The sequence below is a fragment of the Durio zibethinus genome, chromosome 11 (assembly GCF_047325235.1).
Source record: "Durio zibethinus cultivar Kanyao isolate XHJ-2024 chromosome 11, ASM4732523v1, whole genome shotgun sequence".
Classification (NCBI taxonomy): Eukaryota; Viridiplantae; Streptophyta; class Magnoliopsida; order Malvales; family Malvaceae; genus Durio; species Durio zibethinus.
Genome location: NC_143172.1, coordinates 2,240,495 through 2,261,701, shown reverse-complemented (window position 1 = coordinate 2,261,701; position 21,207 = coordinate 2,240,495). Strand labels below are relative to the sequence as shown.

At 34.0% G+C, this 21,207-nt stretch overlaps 6 protein-coding genes across 11 annotated transcripts; 2 read left to right on the top strand and 4 right to left on the bottom strand.

The window, feature by feature from the left end:
• Positions 1–2,435: 2,435 nt before the first annotated feature.
• Positions 2,436–4,935, top strand: LOC111290457 (VAN3-binding protein-like). Of its 2 annotated transcripts, none has more exons than XM_022881767.2 (6): positions 2,436–2,941; positions 3,391–3,769; positions 3,902–4,078; positions 4,214–4,263; positions 4,338–4,395; positions 4,526–4,935. In XM_022881767.2, exons 1-6 carry the CDS (start codon positions 2,678–2,680, stop codon positions 4,762–4,764), a joined length of 1,167 nt encoding a protein of 388 aa, XP_022737502.2. In that variant the 5' UTR covers positions 2,436–2,677; the 3' UTR covers positions 4,765–4,935. The 2 variants fall into 2 exon arrangements, with proteins under 2 accessions (XP_022737502.2, XP_089623755.1); XM_089767629.1 differs by having other exon boundaries at positions 2,544–2,941; positions 4,541–4,904.
• Positions 4,936–5,361: 426 nt separating this feature from the next.
• LOC111290580 (formyltetrahydrofolate deformylase 2, mitochondrial-like) lies at positions 5,362–8,813 on the bottom strand. Of its 3 annotated transcripts, none has more exons than XM_022881935.2 (9): positions 8,589–8,812; positions 8,286–8,398; positions 7,582–7,732; positions 7,437–7,510; positions 7,151–7,310; positions 6,741–6,839; positions 6,553–6,639; positions 5,715–5,900; positions 5,481–5,610 (listed from the first exon to the last, which is right to left on the bottom strand). In XM_022881935.2, the coding sequence occupies exons 1-8, from the start codon at positions 8,721–8,723 to the stop codon at positions 5,754–5,756; spliced, it is 966 nt and encodes a 321-aa protein (XP_022737670.1). In that variant the 5' UTR covers positions 8,724–8,812; the 3' UTR covers positions 5,481–5,610; positions 5,715–5,753. The 3 variants fall into 3 exon arrangements, with proteins under 3 accessions (XP_022737668.1, XP_022737670.1, XP_022737669.1); XM_022881934.2 differs by having other exon boundaries at positions 5,538–5,627; positions 8,589–8,813; XM_022881933.2 differs by having other exon boundaries at positions 5,362–5,900; positions 8,589–8,806.
• Positions 8,814–9,640: 827 nt separating this feature from the next.
• On the top strand, positions 9,641–10,657 carry LOC111290000 (uncharacterized). Of its 2 annotated transcripts, none has more exons than XM_022881391.2 (3): positions 9,641–9,798; positions 9,919–10,071; positions 10,338–10,657. In XM_022881391.2, the coding sequence occupies exons 1-2, from the start codon at positions 9,793–9,795 to the stop codon at positions 10,069–10,071; spliced, it is 159 nt and encodes a 52-aa protein (XP_022737126.2). In that variant the 5' UTR covers positions 9,641–9,792; the 3' UTR covers positions 10,338–10,657. The 2 variants fall into 2 exon arrangements, with proteins under 2 accessions (XP_022737126.2, XP_022737125.2); XM_022881390.2 differs by having other exon boundaries at positions 9,665–9,798; positions 9,919–10,067.
• Positions 10,658–11,408: 751 nt separating this feature from the next.
• On the bottom strand, positions 11,409–16,075 carry LOC111289999 (phosphatidylserine decarboxylase proenzyme 1, mitochondrial-like). 2 transcript variants are annotated; one of them, XM_022881387.2, is made up of 12 exons: positions 15,727–16,075; positions 15,374–15,462; positions 14,745–14,798; positions 14,550–14,615; positions 14,235–14,295; positions 13,974–14,083; positions 13,623–13,882; positions 13,189–13,295; positions 13,028–13,095; positions 12,331–12,408; positions 12,065–12,187; positions 11,409–11,851 (listed from the first exon to the last, which is right to left on the bottom strand). In XM_022881387.2, exons 1-12 carry the CDS (start codon positions 15,896–15,898, stop codon positions 11,693–11,695), a joined length of 1,347 nt encoding a protein of 448 aa, XP_022737122.1. In that variant the 5' UTR covers positions 15,899–16,075; the 3' UTR covers positions 11,409–11,692. The 2 variants fall into 2 exon arrangements, with proteins under 2 accessions (XP_022737122.1, XP_022737123.1); XM_022881388.2 differs by lacking the exon at positions 13,189–13,295 and having other exon boundaries at positions 13,028–13,136; positions 15,727–16,073.
• An 830-nt stretch (positions 16,076–16,905) lies between these two features.
• On the bottom strand, positions 16,906–18,585 carry LOC111289895 (large ribosomal subunit protein eL15z). The gene is made up of 4 exons (XM_022881251.2): positions 18,455–18,585; positions 17,854–18,020; positions 17,367–17,564; positions 16,906–17,265 (listed from the first exon to the last, which is right to left on the bottom strand). Exons 1-4 carry the CDS (start codon positions 18,456–18,458, stop codon positions 17,020–17,022), a joined length of 615 nt encoding a protein of 204 aa, XP_022736986.1. The 5' UTR covers positions 18,459–18,585; the 3' UTR covers positions 16,906–17,019.
• Positions 18,586–19,657: 1,072 nt separating this feature from the next.
• LOC111290041 (uncharacterized) lies at positions 19,658–20,969 on the bottom strand. Its single transcript, XM_022881444.2, has 2 exons — positions 20,440–20,969; positions 19,658–20,327 (listed from the first exon to the last, which is right to left on the bottom strand). Exons 1-2 carry the CDS (start codon positions 20,543–20,545, stop codon positions 19,897–19,899), a joined length of 537 nt encoding a protein of 178 aa, XP_022737179.2. The 5' UTR covers positions 20,546–20,969; the 3' UTR covers positions 19,658–19,896.
• Between the last annotated feature and the right edge of the window lie 238 nt (positions 20,970–21,207).

Genomic DNA, 21,207 nt, shown 5'->3' with positions numbered 1-21,207 from the left:
ATACAGTGAATATGAAATAAAACCTTAAGAAAAATGATATCGTTACACGAATTTTTCTTCAAAATTTTAGAATTTATGAAAAACAATAACTTCAAATTTTCAATCTTTTGCACTATAAAAAATTTCGATTGCATGATATTATTATTGAGATAAATGCTAAACCGTAATTTTAATTTTGAATCAATGTAAACAAGTGTGATAGACATGAGGTTGTGTTATTTATATTTTAGAACTCCAAACCCCTTCCATTACGTTGTTATGGATTTATACTTGGGAAGACTTTGTACAGTCTGGCTTTGTCAAATCATGCTATCAGGATAGACTGTCTTGGTCATATATCATGAAATCTTCGGCCCATTCTCTGCCTTTTTTTCAGTTCTAAAAGACAAGATAATAATAATAAGATGCTGTCATGATCATCTTCACTATCCCAAAATTTCAAACTAATTAAAAACAAAACCCTTTGGTAGAAACATGGAAAAAAGAAACTTGGTTAGACTTATTTTAGTAGAACCATGGTGAGTGATGACCAAAACATTGATTGTTGAAAACATTTTCGACCAACACAAATGGCATGTCTTAGGCCAAACCTAACGTAGCTAATTTATTTTTTTTGCCCAGACGTAGCTAATTAAATTTAAATTTCAGTATTTGAACCATTGCATAAAATATAAAAATGTAATAAATTTTAAGTTCAATCTTTTTTCATCAAGTTAATTAATCTCATTATCGGTTAATTCAATGTTATATACAATTAATCACTAACTGATTATTGCTTCATTTGGATCATTAGAAAAGAAGATATCCAATCCTAAAACGATATAATGATAAAATAAAAAATTTTTACCGACCATTTAAATGAAACGGCACCGAGGGAAAGTTGCTATATTTGACTTTATATATTTGTTAGGTAGCTCTAAGAAGTGGATCGATGTTGGGGTCGTGGTCATCTGGCAGTGACATTACACCGACGTCAATTTAGTCCTGATCAAGATTCTGTACCATATTTCCAAGGTCTTGAACCTGATTTAGTATTGAAAAATCTCAATCATTAGCCAATAAAATGCGGACTAATTATGTACTGAAAAGCTAATTTTTGATTCTCTGTTAATCTCCGACTTAGCACAATTTCGCAATCAAAATGAAAGCAGATGGATGAAGAGTCAACCACCAGTAGCTCTAAAAAGACAGCTCTGGGACCAGAGCTGAGGTTTTGAATAAGTGGAGCTGGTTTTAGGATGAGAAACAGACATGAACCTACCCATGTAAAATTCACGTGAACATCGTTGAGTTGTCTGGGGTACCAGGGTAGGCTTGGGCAATAATCAAGTTGATAAAGGCATTTCCTTTAATTGATTAATCAAGTTCCATTCCTAAATCCTATAAGCATCTCAAGATTGTTATGGCTTCAACCACACATATGGCCAAAATATGAAAATATTCAAGCCAGAAGTACTGTCAGGTAACCATATATTAAAGTCTCATAATGATGATATATTAAGAAACAAGATTAATAAAAAAAACAAATTAAATTTCCTTTGTTTTTTTCCCTTCATGCTAATACTGTTAGCTAACCATATATTAAAGTCTCGTAATGATAGCTAGCAGAAGATGAACTCCTAGATATACGAAAAGATGGTAGATTAAATTCTTAGAAGTAACTGTTTCAATCAAAATGAATTTCGGTTTTTCATTGGTTACTAGATATAAAAACTTGTAATTTTAAATTTTAATTCAATTAATTTATGTAATGATTTATAAAAAATATTATTTAATAAATTTAAAATTCAAATGAAGCATTTATAATATCTTCTAATGCGATTTTTTTTATAAATATATATATATATATATGTATATATAAAGTTACAATTGTTCTCAACCACGATTAAGAAAAAAAACCAATGTGGCAGACATCCATGGGAAGCATCAAACCATTAAACGAACCCACCGTTCAGTCAAGGCTTCAAGCAAGGCCATTGGCTATTACAGTTGGTCAAATATTTTCAAACCTGCCAACAACCGAAAGTGATATGGCGCTAAACCCACAAGAAAGAAGAGAAAAGTTTATTCTTTTCTTAGTACTAAAATATGAAAGATACCCTTAATTACAACATCAGATTACGGATACATGCCTTTAATTGCATGGGTCTTAAGAAACAATCCCCCCTTTATCCAGGACAAATGCTTTTCTTTATGTTCCTTAATCAATATTACTTGATTAATATATATTTTTGTGTTTCGTGAATTCTGTTTTGACTACTCCCAGTCTCTTTCAGTGAACCATACCTGAATTCGTGGGCGGTTCAAAGCACTAGATTTTGATATCTGTTCCTGTTTAATTATTTTGTCACTCACTGTTGTAGGAGGGGGGGGGGGGGGTGGGGGTCCTTCAATATTGTCTATCTATATAATTATAAGTTTGCTCGGACAAGACCGGAAGTTTGTTCTTAGTAAAGAACCTTTCTGGTTTCAGAAGGCAATGATTTTTTTTTCTCGCCTTTATATTACCTCTTTAACACTGTTTTCTTTCATTTAATCTTTCGGTCAGGGCCAAGGATACCAAAAGTTTTGTAGTACTATTGCCACAGGAGATTATAGGAGGATTTTAGCTTTTGAATTCAATCACAAAAGTTTTTTGAAGTGGTTTCCTGTCAGTTAAAAGAATCCTAGGATAGAAATGGAAAGTGGGTTTTATTCAGACAGGACAAGTGGTTCTTTGTTTGGGCTAGAGAATGTAGAAGAGGATGCACAGCTGAGAGCAGCATCGTCTTTACCGTCTATCCCTCAGCCAGAAACACCGAGGGAACCTATGGAGTTTTTGTCTAGATCATGGAGTCTCTCTGCATTAGAAATTTCAAAAGCTCTTGCTCAGAAACAGAAACAGTTTGAATTTGATAATAATCCAAGCTCATTTCCAGATACCTTTGTTGCACCACAAATTGTAAGTGACCTTATTCATGGCATCGGTTTTCCCTTCCTAAGAGTTCCATATTATACCCTTCTTGTTTGTTTCTTTTTTCCCCTCCTGATCCTGAATTTTCATGGATCAAAACTGAATTTTGATACTTCTTGATATATTGCATTGCATATTTTCGATTTCTGTTTCTTGGCCTTTGGTTAACGCAACCTTTGATGGGATAGTTCCCCGTAAGAAAGAGAGAATGGTTGTTATAGGAGATTTGTCTCTGTATCCATTATAATAGGTACTAGTACTTTCTTGACTGTGAAGAATCTGGCAATTTCTTTGAATGATTGGCTGACGAAATTAAGAACTCAACCAACTTCATACATTTCTCTGCTCTAATTTTTCTTGTTAAACTTTCTTTTCTGCCAGGAATGGATGCTTCAATTGTTTAGTTTTTAATTTTTTTTCTGCTTATGTATTTGAAGGCAGGGAAAGTCATAAATTCAATTAATTCTCGAAGAACTGGATCAATTGGAAAATGGTTTAATCACCACAAAGAATTAGGTTCTAACACTGTGAAGAAGAAAGATAAGATGCGTGCAGAAAATGCTCGGGTGCACTCTGCTGTTTCGGTTGCTGGACTAGCTGCAGGCTTGGCAGCAGTAACTGCAGCTGGAAACTCCAATGGCAGCTCAAAAATGAGCATGGCACTGGCATCCGCTACTGAACTTTTGGCATCACATTGCATTGAATTAGCTGAAATAGCCGGGGCTGATCACGACCGTGTTTCTTCTGTTGTCAAATCAGCAGTGGATATTCAAAGTGCTGGTGATCTGATGACACTCACAGCAGCAGCTGCAACAGGTATGTGCTTCCGCAGTTCTTGAATAAATTCAAAAGCAATTCTACCTATTCTAGACCATTTTTATTCATACCAAATTATATGAAATGAGCTGTGAATCACAAATTGCAAAACTTTTCCATGATCAAAATTAGCCTTGAGAGGAGAAGCAGCTTTGAAAGCAAGATTGCCAAAAGAAGCAAAGAAAAATGCAGCTATAAGGCCTTATGAGAGAAGCATGACAGAAACTAATTGGCCTGCTGCTTTTCATACTCAAACGAAGGAGCAGAATCCTCCATGTGAGGGCGAACTATTGCAACACACTCGAAAAGGTATTCTCCATTCGAGGCTCAAGAATCAAGACGTCTTAAAACACAACTAGAAATAGGTTTTTGGAACTTTGATATATAATTGATTCAGCTACTTTGGAACATTACATCTGAACCACTTGTTAATGCTATTCTCAGGTGTGTTGAGATGGAAACGGGTCTATGTCTACATCAACAAGAAATCTCAGGTATAAAAACTAACTTGATGGAAAAACAAGAAAGCATATTCAATTGCCAGCTCTTACAAACGCTCCATTGTCAGGTCATGATTAAGCTCAAAAGCAAGCACGTTGGAGGGGCATTCTCCAAGAACAATAAATGTAACTTCGCATTAATCTAATTACTTCTCATCAAATCAGTTCCTTTTGCCTTTTTTTTTTACTGCCAAGCTTTAGCAAAAGCAACTTTTTTCTTTTCACTAATATTCAAATGTCCTGTCACTTATACCAGGTATTGTTTATGTAGTATGTGATGAGATTTCCGCATGGCCATACAGAAAAGAAAGGGAAACTTCTGAAGAACTCTATTTTGGTCTCAAGACTGGACAAGGTCTTCTAGAGTTCAAGTGTGAGAGCAAGATTCAAAAGCAGAAATGGGTTGATGGGATTCAAAATCTTCTCCGTCAAGTCAGCTATGCCGAAGCAGTTGAGCTTTCTCTCGAATCTTTGAGTATCAGCGACAGTATATAGAAAATAGTATAGTTGTGCATGCATACTGAATTTGGTTTGTGACATTATGAATTTCATACAGAAAACTATCTTTCAATACGTGAGCCATGCAACAAGTTTTTCCAATGTATACTGAGGAGGATGCAGAGGAAGAAGTCCCTTTCTGAAGGGAAAATAAAAGAATCTTTGTACAATTTTTTGAGATCCTTCCACTATATTCAATTCATGCTCGCAAAAAGTAACAATAACATTGATCATGACGAAATTAACAAAAGAAAATCGATAATCTTAAATGGGGTGAAAAAAAAGAAGCTTCCATGTTTTCCTTTGGTAGGGGTGGATAGCTTAGGAAAGATAAACGACAAGACTGAAATTGCCCAAGAGGAAGATAGGTTGTGTGAGAAACACAACAAAAATATAGCATGCCACTCCCATACTATCACAATCATTGCACCCTAACTTAGAGCAATGATACACCTTGCTAGTTTGTATTTTTTTTATCGAAAGAAAAATCTGCAATTACAGTAATGTCGTCCCTACTCGGAGCTCGCCCAACCACTTGGTTAGCTTGATATTTGATATGGCACACAAACCAGGCAAAGCTCAGCAAGATTAACTGGAGGCAACATTCAACTTTATTTATTTTTTTTTTTTTCAAATAAAATTCTCTAAAACATATAAGACAATGAGATTAAAGGGAAACAAAAAGACACAGGTAAGAAGAAGGGCCGGGGGGGGGGGGGGGGGAGGGAGGGATGGTATCAGAAGCATTTTGAACCATTCAAAAACTGCACCCCAATTTTCCTGTTCTTCTTTGGATAAAGGCATAGGAACAAGAATGAGATTCCCCATGCTCACAAAAGCCAGCTACAGGATTTTTAAAGCTGGTATAAGCAATTAGAGATGAATGGAGTAAAATTACTTTTGCTAGGCAATCTATATGATTAATTGAACGTGCATAAGACCCCAACCTTCTTATTTTACACTGCTTTGTCCTCCAATTAGTACTCTCAAAACACAACAGTCCTGTTTTCCTCATATGGTAACACCCGTAGTTCACAGTATGATCTCATAGCCTTTGCAAGGCATTGCCTCTCAAGGTTCTCTGATTTTTGCGCGAAACTTTGCAAATTGTCCCTGTGAGAAACTCTTTCAACCTGTCAAAAAGGATACATTGAGGGCTGAACATTAAGGACGAGCATAAAACAATAAAGTATAAATACCAAATTTATTTATTTGATATGCATTATTAAAACATGAATGTACCAAACATCATCTGAGAACAGTTGAAAATACATAGATGATAATCACTTGTATTTAGTTATACTTGCAAGTGGCTACAACAATAGCTAAGAAGTTTGCACTTAAAGATCATTTCTTCGGAAACTCTGTTTTCAGCACCTTCTATCATTGAGAAACTTTCACAGATTACATTAATTGTCATGGCTTCTGACAAATTTGATCATACTGGCATCAATGTCAGAATTACTTAGCCAAATAATTTGAAGAATTTGTGAGGAATTACAACCATCAAAACAGCCCTTCATCTAAGTCAAGAGAAGTTAACTTTACTGCCAACATCCAGAAATTTTCAAGAATGATGATATGCATGGTCAGACAAGAAGAAATAAATTAACAGCTATTATTACTCAAAGTTCAAGAAGCTGAGCAAAGTTAATTCAAGCTGATTGCTTCTTAGAATGGAAAATAGTAGAGGAAAACAATCACCATTAATCATAATCATTCTAAGGGTAAACAATGACTGGATCGAACACTGTTTAGAGCAGCATTAAACAAATAGAATAATACCATCTGTTCAATAATAGGCCCTGAATCAAGTTCTTCAGTCACAAAGTGACTTGTAGCACCAATTAATTTCACACCTGCATCAAAAGCCTGCCAACATAATATAGAAATTTAACATGCATCTAGAGTTAGGGAGAAAGCATGAAGTGGCCAATAATTTCAATTACTAATGGATAAGCATGAGTACTCACCTGCTTAGATGGATTCCCACCCTTAAATGATGGCAAAAGGCCATGGTGAATGTTAATTACATCTTTCCCATATGTCCTCAAAAAATGACCAGATAAAATCTGCAAAAATAAATAGTTATTTTCCAGCTTCCAAGCATAGCACTAGTTGATTCAACCATTCCAATACACCTGAAATCTGTATAAGATACATATTTAACTAAAGACAATGATGATACCAACAGATCAGACACCACAAGATTCTGCTAAATTTCAACATAAATATACAGTTACTTTCTTCATTTGTGAAAGAAAAAAGTTAAGCCTAATCTTCTTGTTAATATCGTGGACTCCCATATTAAAATGTTTTCCATGAAAAATAAAATTGCTTTGCACTGAAACAAAATTGAAGAGAATATTATAACCCCATTTACCTGCATGTATCTGGCAAGTACCAAAAAATCAGTATTCAGAACCAACTCCAAGATATCCTCTTCTCTTTTATTCTCTTTGGTTGTGTGCAAATAATGATATGGAATATTATTCCTTTCAAGAAAGCGCATCACATGAGTGTTTGGACCTCTATGATGATTACTGCCATACAATTGACAAAAACCAGAATCAGTACTTTGAAACAAAATGCAAATAGGACTAAAAGATTTTAGAAGAAACAAGGATAAAGACAAAGATCACCGAAAGGGATGACAATTTAAATATCACCTTATCACACAAGTAATATCAACTGGAAGTCTTCCTTCCTGCCATCCATAGAGCAAATCTACCAGGCAATGGTCCTGGAGCAAGATAAATGTGGTGAAATCAAGCAAATTATTAAACAAAATTAGGAGAAAGAAACAAGTTATACCTGTTTTGAAGCAAGGACCGCGATTTTAAACTTGGGGTCTAGCTCTGGAACCCTGACAACAGATCTTGTAGCACTGAACATTTTTGAAAGCTTTAGGAAGTCTTCATCCATTTGCTCCCTCGGCCATTTAACAGTGTCAAAAACAAACTCACTGCAATTTTGCACAAAATAAGATCTAGGTCTAATTATGGTTCATTCAACCACCTTGTTGCCATGAAGTACAATCACCATGGGACATATAACTTTTGTCTGGTCCAAACATCATTCGTGAACATTCACAAACATGCATGAGCAGCTCTGACCAAACTCAAACCTACTCCTAGACAGTGCTGGTATAGATTGACAAGAAATAATTTAGACAACAACTAAGATAATGCTATCCCTTCTTTATTCCTACAATTCTCTTTTTATAATAGACTGATGTACTCAGCTTAGTTTCATAGTTCAAGCTTCATTCAAAAACAACTATCCAACATCACAACACAATCGCCCAATAGAAACCAAAAATTCTTAATTGCAACATTCCCTTGCTCCATTGATCCAATAGTGATTCTCTCGGAGCATGTTTATCTGGATAAAGCACTAAGCTTTATCACTTTGGCATAAAGTGATAAAAACCAAGACTCAAAATTTATGTCTTGCAGTTATCAATGAAAGACAATTAGCATTGAATTAGACAAATTTAGACCCTTAAATAACCTTACCTTCTGGAATAGAAGACATTCTTTTTCTCAGGGACAAAAACGTCAGCCCCAAGTATGTTTCCACCTCTTGAAGCTATACATTCTGATAGCTTTGCAACTATCCCAACTTCATCCTATGACCAAAAAAAAAAAAATCAATAATTAAAAATAAATGGAAAAAAACATCATTTTTAGTTGAAAAAAGACTTTTTTTTTTTTTTTTGTTGAAGAAAATGGTGAACCATAAAAATGAGAACTTAAGTGGCAATACAATTCAACAATGGAAATCAGGAACCGGGTAAAGACTAAAGAGAGGGAAGATACGGGGCATTGGAAGACATGGATGCCATGGGTTAGAGGGGAAGAAGAAGAGGGGTCTCCGGGTAATTTGTAAGAATTGAAGGATCTCTTTGCAAATCCAACAAACTGGGAGATGCTAAGCGGGACTCGTCTTGCCATCTCTCCTCTTACGCAGCAACTTCGGGGCCTTCTATTTTTGGCTGTTGAAGCTCGCAGATAGACGGTAATACGACAGCGTTCGAGAAAGGCTTTAGATTCTCTGGGCCCTTGGGAAACAGGCTAATGAGAGATGATAAGCTGGCCCAGGCAGGGAGGAATCACAGCCGTTCAATGCCAAACAATTAAAAAAATTCAGTTTAAAAGTTTTATTTTGCAACTCAAATAAAAAAATTATTCAAAAAATGCTTTGTGATGAAAAAGTGTTTTTATACTAAAAAACTATTACATTATCTTATATTTTAAATATTTTATTATTTTATACATATTTTTTAAATATTGTAATTACCTACAATAATATGAAATACTTAAAATTTTTAATCATATATTTTTTTTATCATGTGCAATTTTTTCAACTTAAATTTATTTCAAACTCAATAATAATACTAAAATTGATAAACCCATTTAACAGTTAAATTAAAATTTTAATAATAAACTATAATTAAATATATTTTTATTTTTAATTTTTAAAAATACTATCTAATGGCAAATAAATTTCTTTTAAAAATTTAAGTCATTTTTAATTTTTATCCCACCTCGTCTAATTTTCTTTAGTCTACATTCTTTTCTTAAAGAATTTTACTAAAATAAATCGTTGATTTGGCATATATTTTAAGTCAATTTTATCTAATCACAAGTGAATTAAATATTTGATTAACTTCTATTGAAAATTTTGAAAAAAAAATAAAAAAGCTACAAAAACCATAAACCTCAACCTTGCTTTTACACTAGTATTACACCCAGTTTTAAATCATAAACCACGCAATTAACCGAAGATAATCTGACCCTAACTTATGTGGGTCCCTGTTGGGGAAAAAAAAACCCAACTTATGTGGGTTCCTCAGTTTTAGTTTATCATAAAAAAACTTACCGGACCAATCTCACAGCAGAGAATCCAGACCAACGCGAAATCTTGCCATCTCTGTTGGTAAGTTCCTTTCTTCGTCCGGAGATCGAGATCCTCTGCTTCTCGACCCACGGTTACACCCAAAGGAAAAGCCCGCGAAAGGAAATGCCAGTAAGTGTCCTTCTACGGCTCGATCCATATCTCAAAATTCTAATGATAAGATCTTTCTTTTTTTGAATTTTAAATATTAAATTGATGGTTGATGTTGGGTTATGATTGTGTGCGGTGCAGTTCAAAACAATGATAGAGGTGGAACCGCCGAGCCCGTTCAGATATATCATCGGAGCAGCAATCATGATGATCGGAGTTGTATTACCCGTCGGATACATGATGTTCCGTAACAAGCGCGTCCCTTCCTCTTCCTCTTACTCCAAACAGACGTAGGTGTGCCTTTACTTAATTGCTCAATTTCCATTTCCGTTAAAAACAATAGCTTTTTTCTTACTTAAATCAATTGCGTATTGCCAAATTAGATCTAGTGTTAATTGAGATTCAGTTCTTAAATCTCTCGGTTAGTTTTAGAGATTTATTGGAATCAGAGGGAAACGTGAATTAATTAACTGAATTTATGCAAAGTTTCAACTTTGTTTGGATAGAAGAACATTATATTGATATGACAAACTAAATTGTATTTGGTGTTGGTATTTCAGGAACAAGGTTTTGATATAGAGATTTTGGTGGAAGGATCTCTTTTTATGTGGAATTGATAGGGTTACACATTTGAAGGAAGATTAGGAAGGAGTGGAAGAAGGCCATGAATGACCTGCATATACAAAAATGTAAATGAATTAAAACACTCAGCTCTGTTTATGTTAGTTGTTTGGATATTAATTCAAGTTTAAAAAAGTTATTTGTTGTTTTGTTTAATTTATGAGTTTTGATTAGGTTATCAAATTAGCATCATAATGTATGGATTCAATGCTACTGGTTGTTTGATGGTAATTTGAGTTTATGAAAGTCTGTTCTTTCATGTCTTTGATTAGGTATATATAGTCAGTTTAACATCTATCATGTTGAAGCTTTTCTTGCGGTGGATGATGAAAATAGCATTTTGATGGAGTCTTTTTTGTCTGTTCCACGGTGGGAAATGGCTTGCATCATAGTTGTGCTTTGGTTGAAGTGGTGGATATGCTTAGGTTTCTTTTATCACTATTAGCATGGTTTGCCGGTTGGATTTGTCTGTTCTTTCATGTCTTTGACTAGGTATATATAGTTGATTCTATGCTACCGGTTTTTTCTACACTAATTTGAGTTTATGAAATTCTGTTCTCGTCTTTGATTAGGTATATATAGTCAATTTAATATCTATCATGTTGCAGCCTTTCGTTTCCGGAACATCTATAGCTTCTTCATTTCATGTGGTGTGTGATAAAAATGGCATTTTGATAGGCACTTTGTTGTCTGTTTCGTGGTGGGAAATGGTTTGCATCGTATTTGTGCTTTGTTATAAGTGCTTTGTGTCACTAGTAGCGTGGCTTGCCAGTTGGATTTGTCTGCTTGGTTAACCAAACAAGAACATATTTTGGTACTAGGGGTTAGCAAAGAAATGGCATTAAATCAATTTTAAATATACTTTATTTCTTGCTTCATTTTCTTGATGTTAAACTCAGTTTTGATAAGATGCATTTATAAGAGAATGTTTGAACAAGATAGCACCTTGTAAGTGGTTCATCTTAAGTTAATTTTGTAGATTATCGCATTGAAATTAGAATAGCATGGTGTGGTTGCAACATATTGCATACATCATTTACAATCAGCATATCTGAACGAAATATGCAAAGCATAGCATCCTTCATACACTGTTGGTCCCATGAATATTTAATTCTTGAAGTGAAAATTGCCCATGGCTCCTCAATAATAGAATTAGCGCATGAACTAACAGAAAAATAAATCACCAGCAATGTCACATATTTGGAACTAATCATACCACCTTTTCAGTGCTGCTACAATGACAACGATAGCATTCCATCTCCTAGTTCGCATAACTAACGCATTTGTAACACTCTCATGAATCATGCCATCTTCCCAGTGCTTGTCCAACACGAATTCTGTCTCCACGTCTAATAGAAAACCTAAACTTTGAAGCATCAGTATTCTTTGGTGATTTTGACGTGGGGGCCTGGAAGACAAGCACAACTGTCGATCCCATGTTGAAAGCAGCCAACTGTAAGAATCAAAGTGCAATGGATAATACAATCATAATCTAATTAAAAGGTAATTCAAAGTCGGTACAAAACAGAGAATTCAAATTAACTCGTTTACATTCAAACTGCTCAAAATAAAACTAAATGTAGAGAATAAGCATCAGAAGATCAAATTAAAATTTTTGCAGTTTGGAAAGCATCAGGTTTTGAAAGGAATTTTCTATGCATCTTACCCCATCTCCTTTTTTAAGCATCACTCCAACCCCTTCAGGTTCATATACACGATCTTCTGGAGGCTCTGTGGGTAATAACTTTTTTCTTGGCCTGTTTGTTCGAAGTTCTGGTTCTATGAAAAGCTGTCAAGCACAAATTTATGGAGTCAAAACACAGATTCTCATTGAAAAATATTTCTGTGTCTTGTGCAAGCATGTGTTGTCTAAATAAGATTTCTTATTTGACTCTCTTAAGATTCAGGGTTAAAAGGGCATTGACACCTAACCTCAATTGATCCAATATTTGTCGCACCAATTGCTGCAATTGCCATGAATCCTTGTTGCCATAGACCTTCAAGGACAACCTGATAACATGAAAATTGCAACCACAATTTAGTGAAATTCACTCAAAATATATCTATAGATACATATAATTAACAAAAAGTAATCAGCACTTGACTTGAATGTAAGCTCCAAAGTCTGCAAATATCATCATTCTCTTGACATTTTTAAGTCCAAAATTAACTTTCTTTGTTACTGGTTAGGCTGCAATAAGTATGTTGAGCTGTTATCTCTATCTACCGTCTGATGGTTAAAAAGTACAAAGAACCCTTTGAAAAAGGGAGGAATTAAGGAATTAGAAACAAAATGTTTTTCAAATGCTTTGAGTGGACCAGAAAGTGTAGATTTTTCCTGAGGTTCAAAATCACCAAAAATTACCGACAGCTTATTTCTATAGAACTTCTTACACTTTAGGTTTCTATGGTAGGATCACCTAACTAAAAACTACTTGCAAGTTGCAATAGTGTTCTAAATGAACCACTCTATCTTCATCTTTCAGATGTCTTTATCATTATATTGTTTTATTTTTTTCAAATTACACCATAGCTTTTAATTCAACCAATTGCAATACATCAAGACTGTAGAATTATACAAGAAAATTTGCAAATTCAAGGGGAGAGGGGATCTGACACATAGATTTACCCTTTCATTCTCAACATAAAGACTCCTGATTGTTCTGGTAGCACGTTCATTCAAAGGAAACAAGCGGCCTGCCACATTCGCAGCACATACAATCATATCATCAATAACACTGTAAGAAGAAAACGTTTAGTATATATTATGCAATTATACAGTCAAGTAACCAGAAAAATGCCGTCGAACAAGAACATTCCAATCAACTGGTGAGTGTATGCGATGATAGTCCCCTGGCTTCAAGTATATTACACAGTAATAGAGGCCTTTCATTGGACTGCAATAAAAGATTTTACGTATAAACTACCTTATCTCATAAACTTTTTACAGTAGTTAAATCATTCAAGAAGACTTTCAGAGATATACAAGACAATACAATAAATATCTTGGATGGGCCAACAATTTACAGAAACATCTAACTGTTTAACAAATTCAAAAGCACATCTAAAGAAAATACTGAAAGATAAAGCTGACCATGCTTATTCTGTCAACAATTTATGCTCAATTATTCAAATACAAGTATGGACAAATGAATATCCAAACCAGTGGTGTAAAGAAATAATCAGGGAAATAATGCACGAACCAAATATAAATACAAGATTACCACTCGGAAACTGTTTCCCGGACTTTAGGAGAAGCCAATGAAATCCACCACCATGACTTCTTACTCTTTTCTCTCTGAGTGCTTTCCTGCTCAATATTACTGCTCTTATGTTGGGTATTTTTCTCAGCTATCATCGAGAGCAAAGAGTGAGAACCAAGAAGAGATGTAACAGAATAGGAAAATCCTTTAACTTGCTCAATCATAGCCCCTGCATCCTCCAACTCCCCAAATCTAAGAATAGTACCATCCACAGGACTAACCTATTATATAACAGAAAACACAGTTAGCTATCCTTCAGAGAGAAAAAAACGAAAAAAAAAAAAAAATTCCAAGCTGCTTGTTACCAGTTACCAGACTATAGGGATCAGGGTCAATAGGCCTGCAACCTTCTCTCAATGTGCGAACAAAGAAATCCCTTAAAGATGCATATTCTTCAAGAGGCAGAGCTGCTTCTTCTAGATCTGAAATGCAAACCATAATCCGACATCAAAATTTATTCTTCATTTTCAGTTAACTGTGCATGTATCTCATTAATTGATAAAAGTGATATACTGCAGCAACTAGATAACAAATAGAAAATGAGGGGGGAAAAGCTATATGAAGTAAACATACTTGAGTGGTAAGCACGAGCCCATGCTCTATAAACATGTGGACGCAGCCAAACAGGAACTTCCTAAAAAAACATTCTTTAGCAGGTAAAGGGATATCAAAATAACACAAAAAAATAAAAGCAAGAAAGGAAAGGAAGCATGAGAAGTATCATTAGCCTAACTCTAAGAGTAATTTCCTTAAAGGTACCAAGAGACATTGAAGTGAAAAAAGGAGTTTAACTTGAAAATAAGAGCATTGACAAATCCCAACAATATAAGAAATCGATTTCTTGAAAGAGTCAATGATCTTATCTTCTAAACTAAAAGAATTACTCACCAAATTTGTCAAGAAACCCCAAACTCTAGAAATAGATCGCAAAGGTAGCATCCTCAGAAATGTAGCCTAAAAGTTGGAAATGTTTGAAGAGATATATGTCAACAAGTGGACATGAAAATCACAGTATAGACATTTTAGCAACAAAAAGGTAAAACCATGAAATTAAAATTGGAGAAATTAATATAGAAATACTACCTTCACATCTGGTCGGAACTCAAACTCGATCCCTTTCTCCCGTGCTTCTTCAACCTACTACCAACAAACATATATCAATAGTTAACCACAAAAACTCCAACTCAGCATCATATATGACAAATAAGATTTAAGAGCATGCAATACACAAACAAAACATGAGTTTTGGTTTGACAAACAGTTTAGATACTGGATCTTTTTTTTTTTTTTGGTGCAAAAGAAGTTGCAACTTGGGGATAGGGAAAAGGGTTCCAAGTGCTGGGATTTGAATCCCAGACCAGCTGTACACCACCACTTAAGGGTGGCTGCATCAACGAACCAAGTTAAGCTTCAGATTCAATTGAAACAAGGATAAGTAGCCATGTGGATGGCAGGAAAACTACTACTCATGTTAAAATATACATGGAAACACATTCAATTAAGTCCAAGAAGTTCAGAACTCTAAGGTTCTTTAAAAGAAATTCCACAGTGTATCAATACGGAACTTATCAATCATGACTTATGAGTCAAACACTCTACAAGTGACCTAATCTTAGATAGTTAAAGTGTTAAGCAAAAGCTTCCAACCACTTTTGTAAACAAAACATACAAAGAATCAGAAATACAGGGCACGATAATAAGTGGATTTATACCTTCTTGTCATCGTAGAGCCGTCGAGCATGAAGAACTCCAAGCATAAGTAGAGTAGCTACTGTCGCACCAGGCACCAGAAAAGCGTTACCTATAGACACAGAGCAATGAGCTTCACCTGCTTCTCACATGGAAAACATAACAATGCACAATAACAGAGTCTAATTTATGTCGAATTCGCCTTTTTTGTTCTTCAGCCAAAATTATTCTCTGAATTAATTAGAAAACATTAATTTTCTCGTTTTCCTCTTTGATTAGTAATAGTAATGATTTTTCCGCTTTATTTCTCGCTGATTTTCTCAGAAACCAAACAAAAACTCCTACTCTAATTTCAAAAATAAGTAAATGATTTAACCTTGAGAGTTACTACTTCCGCCACTGACGGAAGCGCGAGCTTGCGACGTCGTTTGGAACTGCTTGGCGTACCAAGAGAAGAATCGGCGGTGGTAGTGGACATGGCCGAGTTGTGAATGGGAAGGGAACATAGGGACATTTTGCGAAAACCGAAATTTCACCGTTGCCATCATGTTCGAGTAACAGAGTTACAGAGATGCGAGATGCCTTCTCTCGTCACCCTATAGGGTTTTCTGCGAGTCTCAGCTTTTATTAGTAATTTAGCTGCTATGATCTGTGCTCTATGCAGTGCCCTAACACGGTGTCTATTGATGCCGTTTAGGCGTTTTTCCCTGACAGCATTGAAGCGTAAACTTTTGCGCTGGCCTATCCTGTATTAACGTTTTGGCAATTACTCCGTTTCACGGCCGAACGGAATTAATCGAATGGGTAAAGATCGAGTTCTTTGTTTGTAACTGAAGCTAACTTGATTTTCCTTGTCATAATTTTTTTGAGGTAATTTTTAAATTCAATATAATTCTTCTTCAAATTTACAGTATGCCATAATCTTGAAACAAGTTAAAAAAAAAAAAAAAAAAAAAAACTAAATTCTATCCATTTTCATATAATTTGTCTAAAATTCTATTTGAATATAAGATAAAATTAATTTCGATGAAAATAAAAATAATGTTAAAAAGAAATTAATTATTTTAATGATAAAATTAAAATCAATAATAAAAAATATATTTGAATGCAAACATAATAATAATGATAAAATTAATTATAATAAAATAAAAAATAATTATTAAAAATATTAAATTAAAATTCATATATACTAAAAAATTTTAATTATTCAACTTATAAAAATTAATAAAAAATAAAAAATTTTAAAAAATATTTGAATGATAAGTAATAATTTTGATAATAAAATAAATAAAAAATAACAATAATATATTAAATAGTAATTTTATTATATTAAATTAGACTTATTTTATAAATCTTTTAAAAAAATGAAAATAAAAAAAGAAGATGATAAGTCAAATTAAATGGATAAAACAGTACCCAAAAAAAAATCAATTGTGCATTTGGCTGGACCTAAAAACTCCAGAAAAAACCTCGTTTTTTTCAATCGGATATTCGGTGCATTGAGCACAGTGTTTCGTAACAAAGGCAGCATATACCTTCACAAATTCACAACACGTCAAACAAAAATAAATTCGATTCCATTTATTAGACTTGAAATGAATAAACTTGCAAAAATTTCGAACTAAAAATGACAAATTCAGAGATCAACGACAGAAACGTTAGTAAGTCTTCAACGATAACGACGAAGAGAGAGAGTGTTGTTTCTTTTCCAGGTTGCCCTGCGAGAAGGCCGATTCTTGTGGTGCAAGTGACCCTTTCCATGCAGGCCCCTGTTTTTCTTACCAGCAGATGTGAGTCCCCGAAGCTCCCTGTGCTTGTGAACAGGATTGCAGATCCAGTTAATTCTTGGGTCATTGCGGATAGCATTGTGTGCAACATCAACCAGGATAACCTCAAAGTACTTGTAAGTAGAATCCTACAGGATATAATGAAACACAAAGCAAAGCCATTTAGGAATCAGGACAACTAAATTCGTATTTAAGTGGCAAACCAGAACATTTAGCAAGTCCCACAAACCTCATTGATCCAGTATGAGTTAACAACCCTGAGACCTCCCAACTTTCGACCAGCACGCTCCTCTGCAACAGACCGCTTGCTGCGCTGGAACTTCAATTGGGTCACACCCTGGTTTGTGGGCTTACCATAGACAATACCCTTGGGAACAGGCCTCTTACGACCACCCCTCCTAACACGGACGCGATAAACCACATAACCCTGGATAAGGAGAAATAGCAAATTATGGACTGATAACATTACTATCTCCGTCCAAAATCCAACCTTGCTTACCGTCCATCTCTTAGAATAAAAAACGCCTAGAAATAGCAAATGGCAATTGCAAACGATTGATTGTTTGGTTCAAATCTAAGTAGTTTTTGGACAACTACTTGACCTAAGCAACTCAAGTGTTAAAGGCAACGTTCTAGCCATGTTCTTGTTTAGAATGAAAAGGAAAATGAAGACATAATTAGAACAAGCTTTCGGAAACTGCTGAATTGGACATTACCTGCTTGGCCTTGTAACCCAAGCGGCGTGCCTTGTCAGGACGGGTAGGGTGGTTGACCCTAACAATTGATGGATGCTGACGGTATTCCCAGCACCTCACCCTCTGCAAAAACCTCATTACATCGGACTGCTTCTTCCTCCATAGCTCCGACACGTACTTGTAAGCCCCTACATTTAATCATCCCCCATAAATAAAACTCCAGGTATAATTCAAACCAACAGTTCAGCACATGATAAATAAATTGCTTCCCACTGCAATATTTTCCAAAAATTTCACCCATAAAATAACATTTCTGGCACTTGCAAGACAGAAAGCTGAATAATTTGTTCCAAAGCACATTAAAAACTTACAACTTAAAAAAAAAAATAACTGAAAAAACATAAACATAAATCACTTAAAATGAGCTAAACCAACGGTAATTACCAAGACATAAAATGAAAATCTCAAATGATTCAACTTATTTCACTATCATTGAAGAACTAAGAATTGTGAAAAGACTCAAGTGAAAACCCAGAAGAAAATACTTAGAGAGAAAATGAAACAAAAACAATCTGTAGATAAAATCATTGAAGAGAGATCCAAAGTGAGTTTCAAGGAGTACCCATTGGCGAGCTGCGTAAGAGAGTTGCTAGGGTTTTCGATTACAGAAGGAGAGCTGAGGCCAGGATTTGCAGGTAAAATAAACCTTTTATAACAGAGGAGCCTGTCTAAATCTAGGCCATCCATTTTCTCTAGAAGTTTTGGACTCTGAGAGACTAAATCATTGCTAGGCCCAGTAAGTAAACTACGGGCAGTTTTAGAGCAGGCAATTGGGCCCAAGCGAATGATTATGTTCTTTCTTGGGCTTAGTGGGTGTTCATGTTCATAACAAAAGGTCGAAGCAGACGAACAGAGCAACGCATTCTCTGTTTTTTTACTCGTACTCTGTTCTATCATCAAGTCTTTGATTCCATGCATTCCTCTAAAAGTCTTCAAAAAAAATTATTGCTTTGAAAACCAATAAAGAACTTATAGATATTTGTTTAATTATTCAACTTAAAAACTAAAAATTCTCATGAAAAAGTGCGGAGATCTGCACAAAATTATGTTTTATCTAAAAAAATGCACTTCACAAATTTATATTTAAATCTCAATTTATATATAATAGTGAATTCTGAAAATATTTTAATATAAGATTGATGTGTTGTAAATTATCTCGTTAAAGTTTGATGCTTTTATTAAATCTAATATAAAACATACTTAGAATCAATGTTATACTAAAAATTAAAATTTTAAAAATAGCTTTCAATTCTCTTAAGATTTTAAAGATAATTTTTACGGCGTAATACGAAGTTTATATTCAATAATTAACTGTTTTAATATTATTTGTGAAAATTTGCATTAAGTATTGTGCCGAAAGTTTTAAAGTTTTATCTCTCAAAACATTATCTCATGAGTTTGTTTTTAAATTTCACCCTACATATCATAACAAATTTTTATAATACTTAGATTGAAATGTTACAAAAATTTCCAAAATTCAATCGGAGAACTGAAACATAAAGCATTATATATTATTCCTCTAAAATTTTCTTCTTTGCAACCATCGATAATTTTAACAAGAAATAACTCTTTTTTAGACTTCTTCTCTCATTAATTTCGCATTATACCCTTCGTAAGAGATTTGACTAAGCAATTCTGAAGAGAATCCGTTAAAGACAACAACAAATCCAAAGGATTTTTATATTTAAGGGTTTTATTTTTTTTTATTTCTTGAACATAAAGAAACATCATTAAGCAATCTCAAATCTCAGGCGTGCATCAATGTTAGAATTGTAAAGATTAATACATATATTCAGCTGCAATATATTGGAAAAAAAATTAAAGTATTATATGAGCTTTTAGTTGCTAGAAAATTCTGTTAATTCACAAACCAAAAAGATAAATAATCCGAATTTACATTGTGCCAAAAGATGGCAAATCATAGAATTGTAAACCAAAAAAAGAATAAGACAACAACAGTACTAATAATCTATAGCCATTATGCATAGCATTTTGGTGTTTGCTCTATCCAACCACCTTTGGCAACTGTGGAGTGTAGTCCCAGATGTCATCCCACCCAGTTGGCTTAATCTGATCCAATGGAATTGAAAACCAGTCGATTTCTTTAGGAGCAACACCTACTACTTCTTCTTCACCATCAGAAGGTGCCTTGATTTCTGATAAAAGATTTGGATCAATTTCCGGGTTCCAATCAATATTTTTATCAATATACATATCAGAACTTGGTAAGCCCATCTTGCAGGGAAAACCATGGAAATCTGCCCAGAATCTTCGTTTGGCTTTGTTGAAAGCCTTTAACCCAGCTGAATCATTCCATTCATATACTTTATCAGTTTTATGTAAATTTCTCTTTGCTTGCACAAATCTTTTCCAAGGCATTCCACCCACTAATGTGCAGAATCTTTTCTCCCATGCAGGCAATGATCGCCATGAACCTGAAAAACAAAAACGAAGAATCCAATTACTGCTCTGTTTTCTTTGCTTTATTCTATAAATAAAATTGCAGCAAAGAGAATACAATAAGAAAGAAACGAGAGGAAAACAAACCAGTATCATCGGATACTTTAGGGAGCAACTTTGGGTGAGTTACCTTCGGAACTCCATGTCCATAACTCTCTTGACGATGATGATATCTTCTTTGATGATATGACATGTTTTCCGAATTGAAAACTTAATTTCCAAGGAAATCCAAGTAGAACTCGATTGTTTATAATTTGAAGGAAAGAGTTATGAGTTGATGGGTGAAAACAAGTTTCAAGAGTTAGGGGTAGGTTATATATAAAGTGCAACTTCACCGACTCATCAAACGGCTCCTTCTGCTTGTTTGACAAGGATTAAAAAAGGACGTGAATGTTACTGCTTAGAACGAGTACTCGTATTGGATAGAGAACCAATAAAACAATAGAAGAAACCTAATTTTAGTAAGTTAATTAATATTAAATCCATATAATTCTAACGTAATACATGTTTATTTGGGAATCTAAGGAATTCCACACAGGGAATTATATCCAAATTTCTTTATCTCATCCTATGTATATTTTTTCAATTAATACTATGAGTCAGACATGAAGAAAGATTTAAATGAAATTTGTAAAATTTTTAATTAAAAACAATTGAATAAAAATTAAAATAAAAAATTTAAATCAATAAATAAATTAAAATATCGTATTATATAGATTAAGTATGCAAAATTTGATATGTTTTTCATATAAACATTTTTAGTAAAAATTTTCGTAATTAAATAAGTATTAAATAAATTTGAATTATAAATAATATTTTTAATGATTTGTCTTACATATCATTGAATTCTATCAA